General features: G+C 43.0%; 2 protein-coding genes across 5 annotated transcripts; both read right to left on the bottom strand.

Annotated features, from left to right (window-relative positions):
• Nucleotides 1-12013, bottom strand: LOC121303868 (synaptosomal-associated protein 25-like). 4 transcript variants are annotated; one of them, XM_041234712.1, is made up of 8 exons: nt 11864-12013; nt 4717-4895; nt 4001-4042; nt 3740-3788; nt 3200-3317; nt 1622-1783; nt 867-1011; nt 1-195 (listed from the first exon to the last, which is right to left on the bottom strand). In XM_041234712.1, the coding sequence occupies exons 2-8, from the start codon at nt 4786-4788 to the stop codon at nt 130-132; spliced, it is 654 nt and encodes a 217-aa protein (XP_041090646.1). In that variant the 5' UTR covers nt 4789-4895; nt 11864-12013; the 3' UTR covers nt 1-129. The 4 variants fall into 4 exon arrangements, with proteins under 4 accessions (XP_041090646.1, XP_041090647.1, XP_041090649.1 ...); XM_041234713.1 differs by lacking the exon at nt 3200-3317 and adding an exon at nt 2497-2608 and having other exon boundaries at nt 11864-12010; XM_041234715.1 differs by having other exon boundaries at nt 1622-1759; nt 11864-11987.
• A 990-nt stretch (nt 12014-13003) lies between these two features.
• Nucleotides 13004-20570, bottom strand: LOC121303872 (calpain small subunit 1-like). Its single transcript, XM_041234720.1, has 11 exons — nt 20446-20570; nt 18304-18400; nt 17012-17048; nt 16816-16912; nt 16232-16288; nt 16008-16072; nt 15782-15850; nt 15467-15545; nt 14964-15080; nt 14593-14651; nt 13004-13805 (listed from the first exon to the last, which is right to left on the bottom strand). Exons 2-11 carry the CDS (start codon nt 18348-18350, stop codon nt 13779-13781), a joined length of 654 nt encoding a protein of 217 aa, XP_041090654.1. The 5' UTR covers nt 18351-18400; nt 20446-20570; the 3' UTR covers nt 13004-13778.
• Nucleotides 20571-21120: the final 550 nt, after the last annotated feature.

The following is a 21120-nucleotide window of genomic DNA, read 5'->3' as shown; positions in this document are numbered from 1 at the left end:
TGTAATTCACTATGTTAACGTAACATTATCCAGCAGGCTTCGTTCAACTTCATGAAGCAAAATGAATTAATTCTATAGTGTGTGTGCGTGGAAGAGACGCTCGGTGTGGGAGAATCCGGTGAAGTCTTCTCATGATGACATCAGCTTGTTAGCTCTCTGGTTGGCTTCTGTGATGCGGCTGTTATTGACAGTCGCCTGGAAAAAAAAAAGGGATGTTTTTAAATCTTTTTTTTTTTTGTCATTTTTTTTTTTCCTGCTTTCCAGATCGTTTGCGTTGTAATTTCTGCACCCTCTGTCCTCAGATTGCTTTTTGGTCCTTGCCTTTGCCGGTGGTACGGCACTGCCAGGTGGATATACATTACGACAGCGTGATTGGTTTTGTGTTTGGGAAATCACACAGGGGTTGTGCTGGTATGTTTCTATTGCCTTTAAGAAGGGTCTGCCTGCAGCTATTGCATAAATCTGAACACGCTTATTTATTTAAAAAAAACAAACAAAAAAAAAACTGTCCTTCCCTCACCTTTACAACTGAGTGCCACTCAATGGCAGTTAAGTGTTTTAAAAGCCGGAATTTTCCTCTCATCGGGGGGGGGGGGGGGGGGGGGGGGGGGGGGGGGGGGGGGGGCCGGGGGGGGGGTCGGGGGGCGTAAACAAAGGAGGGTAGGGGGGGGGGGGGCGTAAACCGACAGTAAAAATCACATGTTTCAAAACTATCGAACTGATTCGTCACTTAAAACAGAACCTTCGGCTGAACCAAACTCTGGGATATGTAGTTCTTAATCCTGAGAAAACATCTTGCCCAGAACTACAATCCCACAATTCACTGCAGAGATGACGCAAGGTCAGAGAGAGAGGCCGGGACTCGCCTTGTCCATGATCCGGTCGATCTGGATGTTCTGGGTGTCGATCTCGTTGCCCATGTCCAAGGCCATGTTCCGCAGGTTGCCCAGGATACTGCCCACCTGCTCCAGATTCTCGTCCATCTCGTCCTCCCTGGCGTCGTTGGTGACCCTGCAAACACACGCACACACGCACACACACAGCGCAACCCTTCAGCATTTGCAATCTACAGCTCTGGCCAAAAGTTTTGCATCACCCGGTTACAGAATGAACTGATTTTGCTTCCAATGAAAGCTGCTGAATAATGTTGCGCTAACAGATTCAATTACACACTGCTTTGTAGTTTTCCCAGATACTTAACGAAAATCTGACAAATTCTGATTTATTGTTGTATATTTTTCTAGATTTAGCATGAAATACTGTCCTGCTGTCGTGTCTTTTGCGAGATCATTTAGTATTTTTTTTTATTACACAATGTTAAATAAAAGATCTATATTATGATCATAGCAGGTTTTTTGTTTAGGACGTTCCAATCCTAAAATTCTAGGTTCTAAATTCTAAACTTTTGGTCACAGCTGCAGTTCATGAATTTGAAGATCAAATACTTTGTCATTTAAAAAAAACATTTTTGGTGGGGGGTATAGACTTTACAGTACCTCTGTAATCCAGAGGTATCCAGTCCCAAGTGATGCTGGATTGACAAGGTTTTACTGTATTATTTCCAAATGGACGTTGCACATTTTGCATGGGCTCCCCAGGGCCAGCTGTTCTTGTACGTTACCTGCGGATGTGTCCTCCACTCATGGTCATCTTCTCCCTCTCGTCCAGCACGCGGGAGGCAGGCTGGCTGGACACCACAGTGTCCTGGTTGTTCCCCCAGACCTTCTTATAGGCGCCGCCCGCCTCAAAATCCTTTAGTCTGAGAATGGGAGAACAGGGGGGTCTGGTAAAGCATATTAAAAAAAGTCAAGATAAACTAACCCTTGTAAAAGTTTACACAGCAAAGTGTAGTAAAGCACAGTGAAAGCATTGTAAAGCACAGAGAGGTGTGGTAAAGCATAGGGAAGCATTGTAAAGCACAGAGAGGTCTGGTAAAGCATAGGGAAGCATTGTAAATCACAGAGAGGTCTGGTAAAGCACAGACAGGTCTGGTAAAGCATAGGGAAGCATTGTAAAGCACAGAGAGGTCTGGTAAAGCATATTCATAAACAAACCAGGGTAAACTTCTACAAAGGAAAACCTGCCAGAAACTGACGGCTTCCTATTCAACGTGTCCCTTATTTGTACAGTGCTGTAGACTCGCTAATCTTTAATACTCTTAAACTCTCTGGGTTTTAAACGCATATTTCTGCTTTGTGCTTTCGATGTGCTTTGTGTTGAACTGCGCTTTCAGATGTAATGAAAGGCACTAGATGAACATTATTTGATTGATTGATACTATATTTTAGGCTGCTGGAAATCATAACAGAAGAAGTTTAATATATTTATAAAAACCCTACAGCAGCAACAACAACATGCAGGTTGATTTGAACAAACGGCAGATAAAGGTTTCTTGATCAGAAGTTTAGATCTCCTTCCCTCCCTCTCTCCCGGTGTGGGGCTGAAAAGCAAGCGCAGGCAGGCAGGCATGCACCCCTCCACCCAGCCAACACCTACTTCTCACAGGAGCACAGACCGCAGCACTTGCCCAGGTTGGAGAGGTTTTTTTCAGCCTCTTTCATGTTCTGATTGATCTGGTCCAGCCCGTCCTCGACCCTCTCCAGTTGCTCTGGACAAGGGAAACAGACGAGACGGTCGCGCGCAGAAAGCACAGCAAAAAAGCGCAAAGACAGGCGGTACGACACGGTACACACACACACCACACTGGAGCCGGCCCGGAACTGTGGGATCAGAAGCCTTGTCGTGGTTCAGTGTTTTTCTCATTCTGTCTGTTGGTTTGGGAGCTTTATACTTTTATCCTGTTTCCCTTTTATAATCCTCATGTCAGAACAATGTGTCCTGGCTGTTTCTATTGTACAGTATAAGGGGTCTGTACTTAGGATGCGAATTACTAAAGATTACCAAATCTTAAATCCAGTCAGGTCCTGATAAAGCAGCCAGACAGCGTACGTGGAGTGGGGTTGACTGGAAAAGAGGGCATCTAGTCTTTCCACCACGACTACAGCGCTGCGTCCAATTTCAAAATTGGACTTTACCAGTAAAACGGCGCTGGGAAGTCATGGGGCATCTTGCGTGGACTTTGATCCCACAGTATTTTTATTTTTTTTTTATGCTTTTTTATGTTCTCGAAATGAGAGAAGCGTCACGAGACAGGCTGACTGGCAGGGCTGCGCGGGGCTCCTGGTTAATCAGGACCTACTTGCCACAGGGGCACACACAGAGGCCACAGCACTGGGCCATGTCTGTGAGGTTCTTCTCAGCCTCCTTCATGTCCCGGTTGATCTGATCCAGACCCTCCTCCGTGCGGTCCAGCTGTTCTGGAGCAGGCAGAGGAAGCACAGCCCCTTTCATTTCTCCTGCCCTGAGTTGTTTGTGTGTGTGTGTGTGTGTGATTCAGTTTAATGCTTGGTTGTTATAATCCGGCACTATTAGAGATTATGAAGGAAGGAAAGAAGGAATAAGAGAGAGAGAGAAAGGAAGAAAAACTTTTTTTTTTTTTTAAAATATTATTTCTATAGTACTGGAATCTCTCTCTAGACACTGGTCTACATCCACAGCAAGTGGATTTAAGTCTCTGTAACAAAAGCATAAGTCAGGATTCATTCATTGCAGGGTGAGCTGCTCTCGAGATTGGGGTGGTGCTGCAGGACGTGGGAAAGCGAGGGAGGGTATCCGGTCTGTAACCCCGTGCTTGGGTGTGAAAGTGGGGGAAGTGAAGCTGTGGATTGGGGGTCCATACCTCCCTGCTCATCCAGCATGACCAGAGTCCTGATCCCAGCATCTTTGCTCTGGTTAAGACAAAGAGGACAAAGTTTGCTATGTACCATATTACAGTAAAATAAATAATAATAATGAGGGGGGGGTTCACGTCTGACGTCGTTTTGGTTTGACGTTGCGTGATTGCGAAAGAAAAGTTGAACTAAGCAATGATGAGGTGGGCAGTGGAAAGTGTAACAGAATAAAGACTTTGGGGTAACAGGGTCCACATCCCATTTCTTACCTCTTCCACTAACTGCATCATTCGACGAGTGCTTTCCAAGGACTGTGGATATAAAAAAAAAAAAAAAAAAATTATAAAAAGCAGCGCTTTGCCAAGTTGGCAGACTACATGAAACCTCTTAAAGGATCCCAGTGATTCAGCCTTGACAACGTGGCTAGGAAACCCATCCCATCCCCTCACCACTCTCTGTGTGAAGAAGAGTCTCCTTCAACAACATGACTAGGTAACCCATTCCATCCCCTCACCGCTCTCTGTGTGAAGAAGAGTCTCCTTCAACAACATGACTAGGTAACCCATTCCATCCCCTCACCGCTCTCTGTGTGAAGAAGAGTCTCCTTCAACAACATGACTAGGTAACCCATTCCATCCCCTCACCACTCTCTGGGTGAGTCTCCTTCCCTGTAATCCAGGAGTGGCCAAAGTTGGTTCTTTCCACTCCTGGTCTTTGTTCCAACCCTATTCTAAATTGTTTAATTGAACTAAACCTCCTTCTAGATTTTAAAGCAGTTCCCATTGTACCTGTTAAACCTGGAGTGGAATGGCCTAGCAGGACTGGGATTGGACACCCCTGCTCTAAGTCTCTTGTGTGCTCCTGGTTTTGACTATGGTCAGTCAAGCCTGATTTCTTCCTTGTTAAAAACTTTCTGTTCCCTGCAGCTCTGCAATTCGTCTGGTTGCTCTTTGCTGGACCCCCCCCCCCCCCCCCCGTCTGTTACCTCGTCCGTGATTTGATCTGCCCGTCTCTGCAGGTCCTCCATTTCCGTGGGCATGGCTGTCTCTGCAGCCATCCTCTTCCCTGCTCTGAACGACGCGTTGGCGGGCAGGAGAGAGAGAGAGACTGAGACAGTGTGAAGCAGAACTATCGCACTCCGCAGGGGTTCAGCAGAGAATAAATCTGAAAAACAGAACAGATGGTAACGAATTGGCATCTGAGCCCTGGAGGCAGTTTCAAGGTCTTGCCGTCCAACGCCATGCACATCTTACCAATTCAGCTAAACAGCCAGCTCTGTAGTCGAAAAGGTAAGGATGTGGATGTCAGGATAGGTAGGAAGTGAATCAGTTACAAAGAAAACGTTTCCAGGATTAAAAAAGGAATAAGGACTCTTATCATCACTGCAGGATGAGGGTTACACCAGTAAAATAGCTCGCCTGATTTTTCAAAAGAATTACAAACTGCGTGAATGGCTCCAGATGACCTTTATCTTGCCTCCCACCACACAAACGCTCTTACACAGAGAACTGTGAACTGAAATGAAGAGAGAATCTCCTTCCTTTGTGCTCTGAAAAGTAAGAAAAAAATTAACAACCCAGGCTCATTTTATTGTATTTATTGTAAATTACTTTGTATAACAAATTCACTTCACACACACTGCCTGTTTTTAGTGCGAACAATAATCTGTTTTCCAAATCTGCTAGCTTTCCAGGTTCATTTCCAATTACGCTCGGATTTAAGTCAAACTGTATGAAACTCAAGGCGACAGATGTTTCGGCTATTGATTCTCATCAGTGTTAGAGCTTAGAAACTTGATCGTTGATATAAGGAGTTGGGTCAGTGGTGTGTCTCCCCTGTGGTGTGGACTCCATGCTCCCGGTCTCTCCTCCTGCAGACACAGCGAGGCTGTGTGACAGAGACTCTGCTCTGCTCAGTACTGTGGCTCGAATCAAACCCTAATTACAGGGCTGCTGAACCAGTGGGGGCTGCAGCCACAAGCTGAGTGGGAGAGGGAGGGAGGGTGGAAGAGAAGTAGAGGGGAGAGAGAGAAGATTTATAGGGAAAAGGGGGAGAGTTGGAGAGAGAAATAAAGGAGAGGTGGGAAAGGTAAAGAGATATACAGAGGGAGACTGAGATCAGGACGAGTGGGAGAAACAGGGAGAGAGAATATGAGATACAGTGAGAAAAGGGGAGAGGGAGGAATAGATCAAAAAGGGAGACAGGCATAATTACAGAGGGAGTGGGAGGGAGATGAGGAAAGAGAGTGTGGAGGAGAGAGATGTGCTTGTTATAAACAGCACTGAATCATAACAACAATAATGCATTGTATTTGCCTAAACCGAACTGGAACAGCAAACAGGACAGTTATAAGTGCTGCTATTCACCGGAATACGATACCTTCACTCAGGCAGCTGGATGTCAGAGGCAGGGTAAACACACATGGATAATGTTACTGATAGAGGCTTTCATCCTGCACAGTAAAATAGGTTTGTTTCCTTTGCTTGCTGTCACTGTGACAGCTGGTGGGGATTTTGGGATACATTATGACTTGTTTTGCTTTGTGTTTTTTTATGTTATATGTAGAATGCACAATTATTGTTACCATCCTTTTCTACCCAATTTCGCACAGGAAGGATGCACCCCTGTTCTTCCCTGACTGTGTGACTCCCCCGTGCGCACCACACGGCCGTGCCTCTACCAGGGGAGACCCTCGGGGACCCCTGCGCTCCCCTGACTGTGTGACTACCCCCTGCGCACCACGTGGCCATGCCTCTACCAGGGGAGACCCTCGGGGACCCCTGGGACCCCTGCGCTCCCCTGACTGTGTGACTCCCCCCTACGCACCATGTGGCCGTGCCTCTACCAGGGGAGACCCTCGGGGACCCCTGCGCTCCCCTGACTGTGTGACTCCCCCCTGCGCACCACGTGGCCGTGCCTCTACCAGGGAGACCCACGGGGACCCCTGCGCTCCCCTGACTGTGTGACTCTCCCCTGCGCACCACGCGGCCGTGCCTCTACTTAGGGGAGACCCTCGGGGACACCTGGGACCCCTGCGCTCCCCTGACTGTGTGACTCCCCCCTGCGCACCACGCGGCTGTGCCTCTATCAGGGGAGACCCTCGGGGACCCCTGCGTTCCCCTGACTGTGTGACTCCCCTTGCGCACCACGCGGCCGTGCCTTTACCAGGGCAGACCCTCGGGGACCCCTGGGACCCCTGCGCTCCCCTGACTGTGTGAGTCCCCCTGCGCACCACGCGGCCGTGCCTTTACCAGGGCAGACCCTCGGGGACCCCTGGGACCCCTGCGCTCCCCTGACTGTGTGAGTACCCCTGCGCACCACGCGGCCGTGCCTTTACCAGGGGAGACTCTCGGGGACCCCTGTGCTCCCCTGACTGTGTGAGGACCCCTGCGCACCACGCGGCCGTGCCTTTACCAGGGGAGACTCTCGGGGACCCCTGTGCTCCCCTGACTGTGTGAGGACCCCTGCGCACCACACGGCCGTGCCTTTACCAGGGGAGACCCTCGGGGGACAGTCTTATTATGCACGGTGGTGTTGCACAGCCCCATGTATAATAAGGTTAATGATAAAACTGCTAAACTCAATTTTTAACCCACATACTCTACCCCAGTACAGGAGCACAACAAAACACAGTCGATTCCAAAATAAACTTATTATTATTTATTTTGAGTTCTGTTTTCCAATGTTATTCTCAGCACTTCGTCTTCAACTGTTAAAAATAAACCCAGCTAGTTCTATGGTTTCAGTGTGTATTATACTTCACCGTGTGTCATAACTAATAACACACACCAAAACTGCACATAAAAGCCTGGAATTCTAGCTTCTATAGCCTCGATAGCAGCCTTATTATCCAGCTGGATGTACAGTCTTCCTTATATAAAGAGGAGGCACAGCATGTTTAGATAACCAAGTTTTGAAACAGTAACTTCATCCAGAGCACAGTCGTTAAGAAGGAAGCAAGCTGAAATATCCTTCTCTCTCTCTCTCTCTCTGCTCTTCCACACAGTAGCAAGGAGAGGTTGCCACGGTTTCTTCTCCTAGTTGCCGAGCAGCAACCATAGAGACTTCGAGCAGCTGTTTATTAAAATAAAACAAAAGTCATGAGGCTCCCCCTGACGTCTCTAGGGACCCAGACACACAGGCCTGTTTACAGTAGTGCTTCTGACTCTACACCAAACCCTTTAGAAACATGTGCTTCCACTGTCTCTGACTGCAATGTGCTTCTGTGCTCACTGTGGTGATAAAGCATAGGCAAGCACTGTAAAGCACGGAGAGGTCTGGTAAAGCATAGGGAAGCATTGTAAAGCACAGAGAGGTCTGGTAAAGCATAGGGAAGCATTGTAAAGCACAGAGAGGTCTGGTAAAGCATAGGGAAGCATTGTAAAGCACAGAGAGGTCTGGTAAAGCATAGGGAAGCATTGTAAAGCACAGAGAGGTCTGGTAAAGCATAGGGAAGCATTGTAAAGCACAGAGAGGTCTGGTAAAGCATAGGGAAGCATTGTAAAGCACAGAGAGGTCTGGTAAAGCACAGGGAAGCATTGTAAAGCACAGAGGGGTCTGGTAAAGCATAGGGAAGCATTGTAAAACACAGAGAGGTGTGGTAAAGCATAGGGAAGCATTGTAAAGCACAGAGAGGTGTGGTAAAGCATAGGGAAGCATTGTAAAGCACAGAGAGGTCTGGTAAAGCATAGGGAAGCATTGTAAAGCACAGAGAGGTCTGGTAAAGCACAGGGAAGCATTGTAAAGCACAGAGCTCTTGTAAAGCACATCCTCTCCTTAACCTTCAATCGCATGTGTTTTCAAATCTCTGAGCTCTTCATAATTATAATTATTAGCGCAAATCCTTTTCTTTTTAAACCTAAAGGTTTCCAGACAGCTGAGCATTTGTGTTGTGATTATCTCAGCTTGGTAGCTGCATTGAAGTGACTAACGTTGGAAGCTTTAAGCTTTTCGTTCCTGTGATTATCGGTAATACCTGACTATGAGGAATGGCAGCTATGTAATTATCTTTTCTATTCGGGGGCACATCAATTTAGGACATTTATTTATTTCTGCACCACTCATTTAAAAGCTGTATTTTTTTTTTTTTTTGCTAGATTGAAAGGAAAACCACCTGCATGTTCCTGATATTCAGTCTCATACCTGTTGAATTTACGAATGCCTATTGCCTTAATGGAACAATCACAGGGAATATATGTGCAGAATTGAACTGCTGGCTTTCCTCTTAGTTTTTCCAGGTGTATCAAATCCTGTAAAATCAGAATGAGAATAGAATAATTAATTGTTACGATCTGCAATGAAAACACCCCGATGTTTAACTTTTAAATCAGGATTGTGGTCTTATATTCAGTAATTTTAACTGAGCAGAGATTCTAATGAATTGAAGAAAGTCTTGTTTTTTCACTGGTAATCTGGTAACTCAATGCTGTGTTCACATTGAAGCCGGTTTTGGGAGCGATAGAGGCATCTGCCGTGGTGTTGGTGAGATGGCTGTAGCTTTGAGGTATTATTTTGTGCACAGCGGGGAACTGAAAGTATGACAGTGCAAATTGAAAGTGCTTCAGAAAAAGAACATCCAGGACAGGGTTGAGGCATGGAGACTGAACTGCACCCTCCCTCTCTCACCCCCTAAGAGAAAGGGTGATCCCTCCAGTCCAGAGCAGGGTTGAGGCATGGAGATTGAACTGCACCCTCCCTCCCCCTCTCCAGTACACGACAGGATTTAGGAACACTCTGAGGGTTACAAGCAGCTATCTCGTTAAGCAATGTTAATTAGCAACGCAACAAAACAAGAATAGTAATACAATAAAATAAATAAATAAATAAATAAAAATAAAACCTGAAATGCAACCCCTGGCCTGGGTGCAAAGCGAGGCTAATTGTAATAAAGGTGGATCATGTGACTCGGAGGAGGCGTGTGATTTCAAGGCAGGTGTGCCTCTGTAAATACGGCATTGTCTATTTTTTCATTGTCATAACAGGAAAAGAGCAGAAGTGAATACTTTAGATTGAAGGGGTTTTTTGTGTGTGTTTTGTTTCTAAACATACACTGTTGAACCAGGCAGGTGAAACATTATGAAAGTGATTATATATATAATATATATATATATATTGGTTTGTTCTGCACTCCAGCATTAGACATCAGATCACTGCTAGTCTGATTCGGGAATGTGATTTCACAGTGCAATGGCTGGATATTTGAATGCTAATTGGTCTTTAATGCCCTTTTTAGGTATTTAAGGTGTGCGAATGTGGTGCTAGTATACTGCTAAAGAATATTAAAATGTAGCGCTGCATTTATTACTTGTATCGATCTCTCCACAGGGGAGGATCACAGGCATGCATGGGGCTGATTCATCATTCACAGTGAAGAAACCGCTGCCTGGGGTTTGTGTGGGTCGCTGTTCTCCTCCACAGAGTCTAAGAAAAAGCAGTGATCATCACAAACCCAGGCAGCTGTATCTTCACTCGTTTAGCTGTGTGGTGAATCAGACCGATCCACACCCCCTCATATCTCCCCAGAATCTAATGCGCTCAATACAGTTTGACTTACTGAAGTGCCTCCACTGTATTCCCCAATGCCTTTAGTCTCTATTTACAAAATTTAAGAAAACCAGAGTCCCTGATATAATAGGAACTGGAAAGCATTGCAAAGATGGCAGGGCAGGTGCAAGCTGTTCAGTCTTTCTCAATAGCCCTGCAGCACAATTCATAATACACAGAGGATGAGACGGTTAACAATATAGATCAAACATGCCTAAGTATTTTTTTATTTATTTTTTGCCTCTACAGTGTCCTACATCTGCTGCTGTGATGTATTATTCATGTCATGCACATGTTCCAGTCAGATGCTGTTTTACAGAGAGTCCCAAATGCTCCCCTTTGCATCACAAATTTTAACATATTTTAAAAATGTATGTAATAGTTACCTTATTGTAGCCTGCAGTATGCTTCTCTAACATGCAGCATAACAAAACTTTTGTTTTTGGATTTAAAAAAAAAAAACGTTTAAAAGTTGACTATTTTGCAGTTTCCCTAAACTCCCATGGTTTATCCTATGCATTTCATGTAGTTCACTTTGTTTTATAAAATGTGCTTTACTAGACCTCTCTGTGCTTCACAGTGCTTTACCATAACTCTCTGTGCTTTACAATGCTTCACCAGACCTCTCTGTGCTTTACAATGCTTCCCTATGCTTTACCAGACCTCTCTGTGCTTTACAATGCTTCCCTGTGCTTTACCATGCTTGCACTGTGCTGTGTTATGCTTTCCTGTGCTTTTACTGTGGGGTAACTTTTCTAAGAGAGGAGAAGTCGTGTGTCTCTACAGGGCCTCCAAAAAAGGACTGGTGAGGCCAAGAAACCAATCAGAATATAAAATGAGACTGCAACCTGTGAGCACAGTGATGGGTAAAATCAAGTCATTAAAAAACCCGCTAATCCAAACACACACAATTAAAACCATGTCATTACACCCCCCAAGAGGCAACGCGCTGTCATGGAAATTCACAAAGCCCTGCACAGCAAACCGTCATACTGTTGCAGTCTATTTGAAATGATAATAATCAAATAAATAACTAAATATACTACAAGTAGACGTATTAAATATTTGCTAAGGTAATACAAATATATGTCAACCGGCAGAACTAATCTATAAAGTTATACATTATTGAGTGATATTTCAGCAGGATTGTGCGTCACAAGTAGCACACTCCGTTTCATATAGAACATGTTTATTAAGTTCTGTTTATATCTACTAAAGCGACAGGTTAATCGAGTTACGACACACACACACAATTATAGTTTAAAATGTATGTTTTAATAGCCTGCGTGCAAAACAATATATTTTCTGAGCGCTGCAGTTATTACCGACAATAGAAAATAGCGTCAACACTTGACAGCTTATTAAAATTATACAACATTTAAAAAAAAAAAAAAATGCGATTAGGAGATGTAACTTATTTTATGCGTTACAATGATAAAAACCAGCAAAGTAATTTTATATATTATATTTATTAATATTTTCCCGTTGGTTCTACATTATTTAAATAAGTTAGAAAGTTTTATTTAAACAGTAAATCAATTAGTATTTTCCTGCTGTATATATGAAACATGCAATTAATGAAATCTTACCTGCCGGTCGCTTCTCTACACCTATGTTTTGCAGTTAAAGCTCATATTTCATTTCAGCATCCCCTTTGACTCAGGTAAAATACAGCACCCGCCCCGTTTCCTGCCTCCGCGCTCTCATTGGCTGACGGCCGAGGGACGGAGCGCTGAGGGGACGTCAGTCATTGCCGATGCGGTCCGACCCCGCAGGTGGTGGGACTCTGGTTGCTTGGGCAACTTGCTCGCTGACGTCACTCGGGTGAGGTGTGCAGAATACAACCGTGTGTGTGTGTGTGTGTGTGTGTGTATATATATATATATCTATCTATCTCTCTCTCTCTCTCTCTATATATATATATATATATATACATATATATGCATCTTTAACCTGGGAGAATATCGCGACTGAAATATGGAATAAAATTAGTCTTAATAAGCCAATTCTCTGATTGTTATTGATGGTATGGAACCAGGCAAAATATTGTAATAGCCTTCGCATTATCCTTACTGTTTTCATACGTTACAAAAGGGGCCACGGTTTTAAATTTATAACTAGACATAAAATTAAAAAAAAAAAAAAAAAAAAAAACCCTCTGTGCGTTTCGTACTGTTTATTATTGCAACGAGGTTTTATTTTGTATATATTTTAAGTGGATTACAGTACATAGCTATACGTATATAAATATACGATCTATACCACACTCGCGATGTGGTATAGATCGTATCTGTATCTTGTATTTGATTTGACTCTTCCAGGATCCGTGTTTACATTTTTTTTAATGGCTCTTATTTGAAATTATTCTCGTCCACTTAGCGTACTCGCTATACCTGCTCACAATGGACTTGACTCGTATGAGCGAATGTTTTTACTATCAGTTAACTGCTCTCAGTCGAACTCGCTCTCACCTGTAATTATTCACTCGTTATTTGCTCATATCTGTAATGTGATCTGCTGAAATGCCATACTTTAAAATACTTTGTAACAATTGTAAGTCTACTAAAAAAATTAATAATAATAAATTAAGTCTTGGGCGATGTATGCAAGTTGCATCTCCCAGCTGTGCATCAGTTTGTCACAATGGGAAAGATAGGCATGGTGACACCATTGACAGTGTTATGGCAGGTTGGGGAGGAATTAAAAAAAAAAAAAAACATTTACATAAATAATTGTAAAAGGGGTTTTAATTTTTGCATAATACAATACAAACTGAAAGAAGTCTTTTCAATGGGTAATTTGATACATATAAGCATGCGTGCGTGACAAACATATTGTATTACACTTCCAATAGTCATTGTAACAGACAAACGAATCACCATTCATCAAGACATCACAAAGATTCAAAAGCGACGTACACACATTCTGCACTTCATCCTTTGGTGATGAACGAGACAGGGAGACAGAAAAAGAATACTTTGTCATATTTTAAAATGTCGGTTTCCCTAAAGAACAAAACATACGTATATATTGTTTTCAATATGTAGCCGCTGCTGTGTTTGCAGACAAAAACGATGTTGCAAGGCGAAGCTCGACTGCAAAGTTTTACTGACCAATGAAGTCTTTCACATCAAATGATGCTGGGTGTTTCAATCAAGTGTCCTTTCAAATTTAAGGCTGCCTCCTGGTGGAATTTGCATGTACTGCTTAAGCAAAAAAATAAACAAAAAAAGAAAAGTTTGCTCACAAGCAAAACTATATCTGTCAAAAAAGAACCCCTTAAAAAAAAAAAAAAAAAAAAAAACAAATTAATAATTTTGGCAAAGAACAAAACTACATTCCCTCCCAACAACAAACGAATTAGCCCGGTGGAGGAGAGTCCTACAAGCAGAAGGCATCATGCTGAGAGAGAGTGGGACACATTCCTCGTGTGAAAGGGTTAGCTGAACAGGAGCGTCCTCAGCAGAGGTGTGGTCTTTTTCATGCAGGCACCCAGCGGGATCTTTAGGAGTACATAGTCAACTGCAGCCACTGCAAACCAAGCAGAAAGACTCGTATCAAATACAACACAAGGTAGCTTTGCAGTTTTGCCATCTTCTAGAACACCTTCCTACTGATGTTTCACCATACACTGCACTTGTTTTATTAGGGGAATTTTTAATAAGGAAACAAAGGCTGTAAAGTGAATCTTTAATAGAGGTACACTTTAAAATCTTAAGATTTGATTTATAATTGACGTCATCTGTGTTTTTTACTTTAGTATTTAAACTGTTCATATACCGTTTTTAATACAGTGGTTTACAATGTCAGGCTATACAGCTAACCCTGCTCCCTGTGACTTGTGGACTATACAGCTAACCCTGCTCACTGTGACTGGACTATACAGCTAACCCTGCTCCCTGTGACTGCTGGACTATACAGCTAACCCTGCTCACTGTGACTGCTGACTATACAGCTAACCCTGCTCACTGTGACTGGACTATACAGCTAACCCTGCTCACTGTGACTGGACTATACAGCTAACCCTGCTCACTGTGACTGGACTATACAGCTAACCCTGCTCACTGTGACTGGACTATACAGCTAACCCTGCTCACTGTGACTGGACTGTACAGCTAACCCTGCTCACTGTGACTGGACTATACAGCTAACCCTGCTCACTGTGACTGGACTATACAGCTAACCCTGCTCACTGTGACTGGACTATACAGCTAACCCTGCTCACTGTGACTGGACTATACAGCTAACCCTGCTCACTGTGACTGGACTATACAGCTAACCCTGCAGGCATGTCTCACTTGATCTTCCACATATTTACCTCCTTAATGTCCACTTTAATTGTTCCATTCTTATCTTTGTCCAGGGTTTGGAAGGCACCTACAAAATAAATGAAAACAAAAAATTATTCTAACAATTCTAGGTCAGCAATTGGCAACCACACTTAAGCATTTTAATGGAGCGTTTTGAAATTCCAGACCACTCAAATTACCCTACGTTTTAAAACGAAAAAAAAAAGATACACGTGTGCTATAGCATAGGGTTATTTTTTACACACAGTGCCAAAATGCCATTAGCTGCTTTAAAAAAGTGGGGTATTTGGACGTTTCAAATTGCACTGGACTCTAGCAGTCTGCCCCAGGGCGAATCACACCGATCCGGTCTCAAATCTGCGAACGAACTCGAACTCACGGCACATGGCATCCAGGCGAACCAGGCAGCCGATGTAGTTGTCAAAGTCCATGTTGCCTTCCTCATCGCTATAGCGACGAATAATCATTTGGTAGAGCTGGTCATTCAGAGGGAACCCTGAGAGAGCGAGAGAGAGAGAGAATTAAAACAGCGACTGCCACTTCTCGTCTCATCCTTGAGATTTCATTGCGTTACGTCTAAGAAACTGGATTTCCTTAGTATAAAATAAAAATAGAGGTAGAAACTTCCACTGGTGCCCAATTATCTTCAAGCTGGAATAACCTTTCTGCTGAAATAAGGGCAAGTGTCACTCTCCCGGTTTTTAAGGATCATTCACTGCAACAATTTTGAAACTAGTCATGATTTCAGCATGCGATAACTGTACGAATGCATGTGAATTGCAAGCTGCCTGTAGTACTCAAGTCCCACCTCAAAAGGTGACGGCAGGACTGAAGTCATTTAAACATTTAAATAAAATGACACTGTTGTGAAACAGCCCTTACCTGCAGCTTGGAAGGCACCCGGTAACTCTGAAGCTCCGATTGTACCAGAACGATCGACATCATACTGCTTATACACCCCCTGAGAGAGAGACGCATGCAACCACTCAACAAGATCACAAGCCAGCTTCAACATGATAAGAGATTACCCACAACGACTTACAGGTGTTACAGGGCAGCACAGGGTTACAATGCAAGCTTCATATTTAAACACAGTGTCGTTTACACTCAGTGCAAATAATACTACTACTAGAATACAAGGTGAACTAGGATGCAGCGAGTTCTATCTGCAATGATACAGTAGTGTGTGTTTCATACCTGCCATTTCTTGATGCTGTTCCACAGGTATTTAAACTCATGAAAGCCCAGCTTGCCTGTGCTGTCGCTCTGCAGAAGAACCAAGGTTAAGGGAGATCACATGCATGGTTTGAAGCAATCTGAAAGCACGAAACTTTATTTTTTTTATTAGGATGCATGACAGTTTATGACGGGTGTCAAGTTGCAATCTAATAAAATGCATTTACAGTTTTAAGTACAAGGATACATCCATAACTGCCACCATGCTTCGGCAGGACTCCATGCTGAACCCGTCCGTTTTGAGGTCACCGTCTGAAAGGATACAACAGACAGTTTACCGCAGCCTGCATTTGGGAATCACGGACTCAAATACCCGGTGCTTCTTCTTAATAGCGTGAGCGCCGCTCCTGGATCGTGGAGCTGCAGAACAAGCACCTCCCACCCCGCTGAACTGAATGAATCTTTACTTACGTCTGCAAACAATTTTGTTGAGAATATTCATCAGCTCCGATGGGCTCACGAGGTCACCTCATGTCCCCCCCCCCCCTAACCCCTTTTTTTTTTTTTCCGTTCAATGAAAAAAAAAAAAAAGGCTTTTTCGCACAGGAAACAGCGTCCGAGTTTGAGAGATGCTCGCAGACCTAACAGCAGCTCTCAATCCTGCCCTGGACTGGAGGGAGCACCCTTTCTCTTTGAGGGGGTGAAGGAGGGAGCATGTCCATCTTCTCCATATAGCCCAACAGTTACACAAAATGGGGTCTCATCTAATCTTGCTTGCATTGCAAGGTATTCTGCAGGGATTAAACGAACAGCCAGCACACACAAAACGTTCCCCGGGGGCGTTTGTGTTACTGCTTGTCACAATAAACACAGTTAACACGGTAATGAGCGTTTATGTAGCTTTTCTGTGGAACTGCAATTAGAAATACAATTACTGCAGTGCCACTGTAACTGAACAAAGCACTGTAAAACTGGAACTGCAATTTGGGCACGCAGTTCTGCGGTGACTGCGATTGCAACTGAGCCCAGGGGTCTGGCATTGGGGTCCGCCATACTCACGTCTCCGGCAAGCTGCTGGAACACTTTCCTGAACTGCCGCTCCTCCTCGCTCTCGTGCTGCTCAGCGTACTGGACGGGGCGGCGCGGGGGTGGCTGCGACAGGGCGACACGAGAGAGACTTTATTATTATCAGCGAGTCAGTCAGCAGACGCTTTTATCTGAGGCAACAAGAAAAGAAATATCACAACTTACAGGGTCCGAGGGGAGAAACTGGTTCATATCGACATTTCTGTAAAAGAAATCAAGAAATAGTCAACACGCTGCTAAACCACTCACTGAGCTCAATCTAATCAGACTCTGCTTTAATGGCTAAGCGAGGGGAGTCTCGTTACAGTTCTTTCAGTAGTACAGCAGGGCACCGCCTTTGGGTTTTTGCTGCTGGTGTGTCAGGTTTGTTCAGAGTTGAGGCCAGGGCAGTGGCACCCCACACGTACAGAGTGTGTGTGTGAACTGAACTCGCATCTCAGCTCAATGAATTCAATTGAAATGTTAGAGCAGTGGATGGATGCAAACCATAAGCTTAATAGACTGATCTCTTTACCATTCAATTGAAGAGCGAGCTCTGTAGTGGACGGGGTCAGTAGGGTCACACAGGAAGATCCAGGCTTCTAGCCCAGCTACAGTTTACAACCCCTAACCCCCACCCTAACACTGCCCAGAGGGGTGGTGAGGGGTGGTATGCAAACAAACTGGTTGCTAAAATGCTAACAGCCAAACATGGAAAGAATGGCAAAAACAAAACGCCAGGGATCGATTATATCCCAGTGCACACCCGATCATGCGACTGCAGCTTTAAAATGAGGTTGTTCAACAGCCCTCCTTTCAGAGGCGCAGGTAAATATAATGGCTGGGTGGGTTGGCTCAATTATTGCTCCATAATGAAGCAGCCTGGGGTTTTATGACAACCAACAAAGTGTACTTTATACAGAGTGTACCGAGTCGCCGGCAGGGTTTATTACCCTGTGCAGAGCTCAGGGGCAGAGTTGAGCTTTAGGGCAGCCTGTCCTGCAGCCACTTCATTCTGGAAGCTTGCAAGGCAATGACTTTATACTGTACTGCACTGTACAACACAGGAACACGATTACTTCTACCAAGAATTATAATACTCCAAAAACGCGTTTAAAAATTCAGCGAGTTCAATGACAAACGTTTTGACTAGAAATCGTTCTCATGCCTTCTGTGTTAAGAAATTAAACTTTTGGCACATTCAACAAACAAACTATGCATTATTAATACATAATAATAATAATAATAATAATAATAATAATAATAATAATAATAATAATAATAATAACTCAAAGCATGCAGAAAATATAACTTTAAAATGATAAATCACCAAAACAACGTATTAATTCATTTTACCAAACTTAGTATAGGTCAACTACCACAAAATGCTGCCTAGCAACAGCAGTAAAGGTACAGCCCAACACTATTGGGATTCAATACCGCAAATTCAGTTAATAATTAAAGTCAGCAAAACTTACCCGACGACATCAAGAAGGCCACCGATCAATTTTTTGGCCAGAAACATTTTGAGAGGCGAGAGAACACGACAGGAGAACAACGAGGGAAGAAAAGAGGCTGTAGAAAAAACAAACAAACAAACAAACAAACAAACAAAAAAAAAAAAAAAAAAACAAAAAAAAACAAACAAACAAACAAACAAAAAAAAAAAAAAAAACCCCCCGCCGCGGCCGGTACGCTCAAATCTGTCAATGCCAAAAAATAAAAATTAAAAACACCAGGACAATAACAAAAATAACAGAAAACTTCAACCAAAAATCCAGCCCGGAAAACATGAAGAATTGAGAGCGGCCTTCGTTCAAGGGTGGCTCCGACATGTTTTTATTGCTGGTGTAAACAGTCTGTTTTGCTCGTTGTTTGTTTGTTTGTTTTTTTATTATATTTTTTGGTTATAGACGTTACATGCATTTAAAAAAAAAAAGTTACAAAATAGCCAGCCAGCCAACGCGCTGCGTCTCCTATCCGTGCACTTAAAAATGAATGTTGTTTAAAAAGTTATTCATTGGTGAAAAAACCATAAAAAAAAGGCGAGCAACACAAGTTTTCCACAACAGACCTTGGGAGGGACGAGATTTCCAAACACCTTGACACTCCTACACGAATTCATACAGGTAATGTGCGGAATTTCTCTCTCTCGTATATATTGTTATCGCGTTGAGCAAATAAGTCTATTGCTTTACTAAGTTGCCTATTGTATTCTCGTTTAGACATTACTTTTCCAGTGTTTTTTTTTTTTTTTTTTTTTTTTTGTGGTAATTGGACTTGGGATCTGAACACACACAGATTATTTGTAGTTATAAAAATGTTTATTTAAATCTGGTCGAAAATTATATAATTTATCATTGCGATAGTGCTGTCAGGCAGATGTGACGCACTGTCCACAGTGACTCGTCCAAGGCCAGAATAAATGAATGAATGAATTAAGACGTGTTCAACTTGTTAAATTGTAAGCGTGCTGTTTTCCCAAATTGTCTTGACAAAAATATTGTGTAACATATTCCCGAACCAAAACACACACTTAAAAACAGCGAGGACAACTTGCACATACAGATATATAGAACCTGTGCAAACTGCAAATTGTAATGTTGAATTCATTCCCATAGGTCAAATTTCTTTATAAACAGCAATAATTTTACAGTGCGTGGTATTTAAAAAAAAAAAAAAAAAAAACACATTCACACGTATTTGAATCAGCTAAAAACAAGGATGCATATTATTTAAGGTTAAAAGAAATAAATGTGAAAAAAAAGGCCATATCGATCGATATGCGACGAATGAGTAGGCTTTTTTTTCTATGTAAAATGTCCATTTCAGCAATCCTAAACTGCATAATTATTATGAGGAATGGTTCATGGGAGCCTGCCACTGCAAGACCCCCGTGTCCTGCATCTGGAAATCAGTTTTGCATTAGCAAAGCATGCAACAGCCGCAGCTGCATTGTGCATGGACATTGAAATGCTCAATCACTGGCCTCGGTGTTTAGTTCCAGTGCAAAATATTTCAACTTGACGCATAGGCAAAAGGAGATCCAAAAAAAAAAAAAAAAAAAAAAAAAAAAACAGGCCCCGCGTCCGTTGGTTGGTGGGGACTTGTTTAAACGGACCTGCGACGTTGGGACTTTTCTGAAAATCAAAATTAATAATAATAAGAACGTTGCTGCAATTGTAAAACAACGTTTTCTTTTTTTCAGATACCGTTCAGAATACAGTACAAGCGCAATTAAGGGTTTTCTGTACAAGGATAAATGAAGAAGCGAGAGAAAAAAACACCATTTGTGCCTCAGGAGAAATGTCTATGCCTGTGCAAACGTGTCGGCCAGCCGTGATTTAGGCAGCCGTGCATAACAAACTGTTTAAATCTATGTATACACACAGGTTACATTTCCATAGTAAACCCACAGAACAACATTTTTAGACTATTTGAGAAATCAAAAAACAAAACAAAAACACTTAAGTTAGCTATGGCTGACGTCTTTAACTAGCCTTCTCTGCGGCTGTCAAACAAATCCAGCGCCTGTTCAGTTTAATTAAATAAACGAACGAACTTAAAAAAAAAAAAAAAAAAAAATAGAAAGTAAAACAGCAAACCTTGTATGTACTCACCTCTAACTCTTGGGGAATTAATTCGGTCTATGGGCGTTGGGACTGCTTTAAAAATAATGTCTTGCTCTTGAATCCACCACACCCTGTCCTGGCAGCCTGCGGCGAGGGAACCCCTTTGAACGCCGCTGGGTCCCAACGCCCTTCCCGGACTCTCTGTACAGCGTAATCGCAATTAACCGGCTGGGCACTTAAAGACAGGTTCGGCTTTGACAACAGGACACCACCGAGGTCATCACTAAAAATACATTTTAGTGCAATTAGCATTATTATTTTTTTAAAGCAAAGAAGACGCAGCAAACTGTTATTGTTGAAAGCGGCAATATAAACAAATAAAATAAGCTTAATAAATATATATATATAATATATAGATATATAATATTTATAAAACTTTCAAAAGAAATGTTAGGGTAAAAAGGCGTTACATTGCAAGGGTTTTAAATGTAACAAAAATTTTAACGCGCTGGGCTGACTTCCAAAGTAACAGGCCCTACCCTCACCAGCTACTGACTAAGTACACTTGAGAATATGTGTGAGTGTGAGTGTGAGTGTGAGTGGAGTGGGAGTGGGAGTGGGAGTGGGAGTATAGCCACACCCGTTATAGCGCTTGAGAGGATAGGAGGGGAGCCCTCCGTTCATTCACTGCATAGCAACACATCTCTGTACACAAGACAAACA

Source organism: Polyodon spathula, chromosome 35, assembly GCF_017654505.1.
Source record: "Polyodon spathula isolate WHYD16114869_AA chromosome 35, ASM1765450v1, whole genome shotgun sequence".
NCBI classification, from domain to species: Eukaryota; Metazoa; Chordata; class Actinopteri; order Acipenseriformes; family Polyodontidae; genus Polyodon; species Polyodon spathula.
This window is presented reverse-complemented; position numbering and strand designations above follow the sequence as displayed.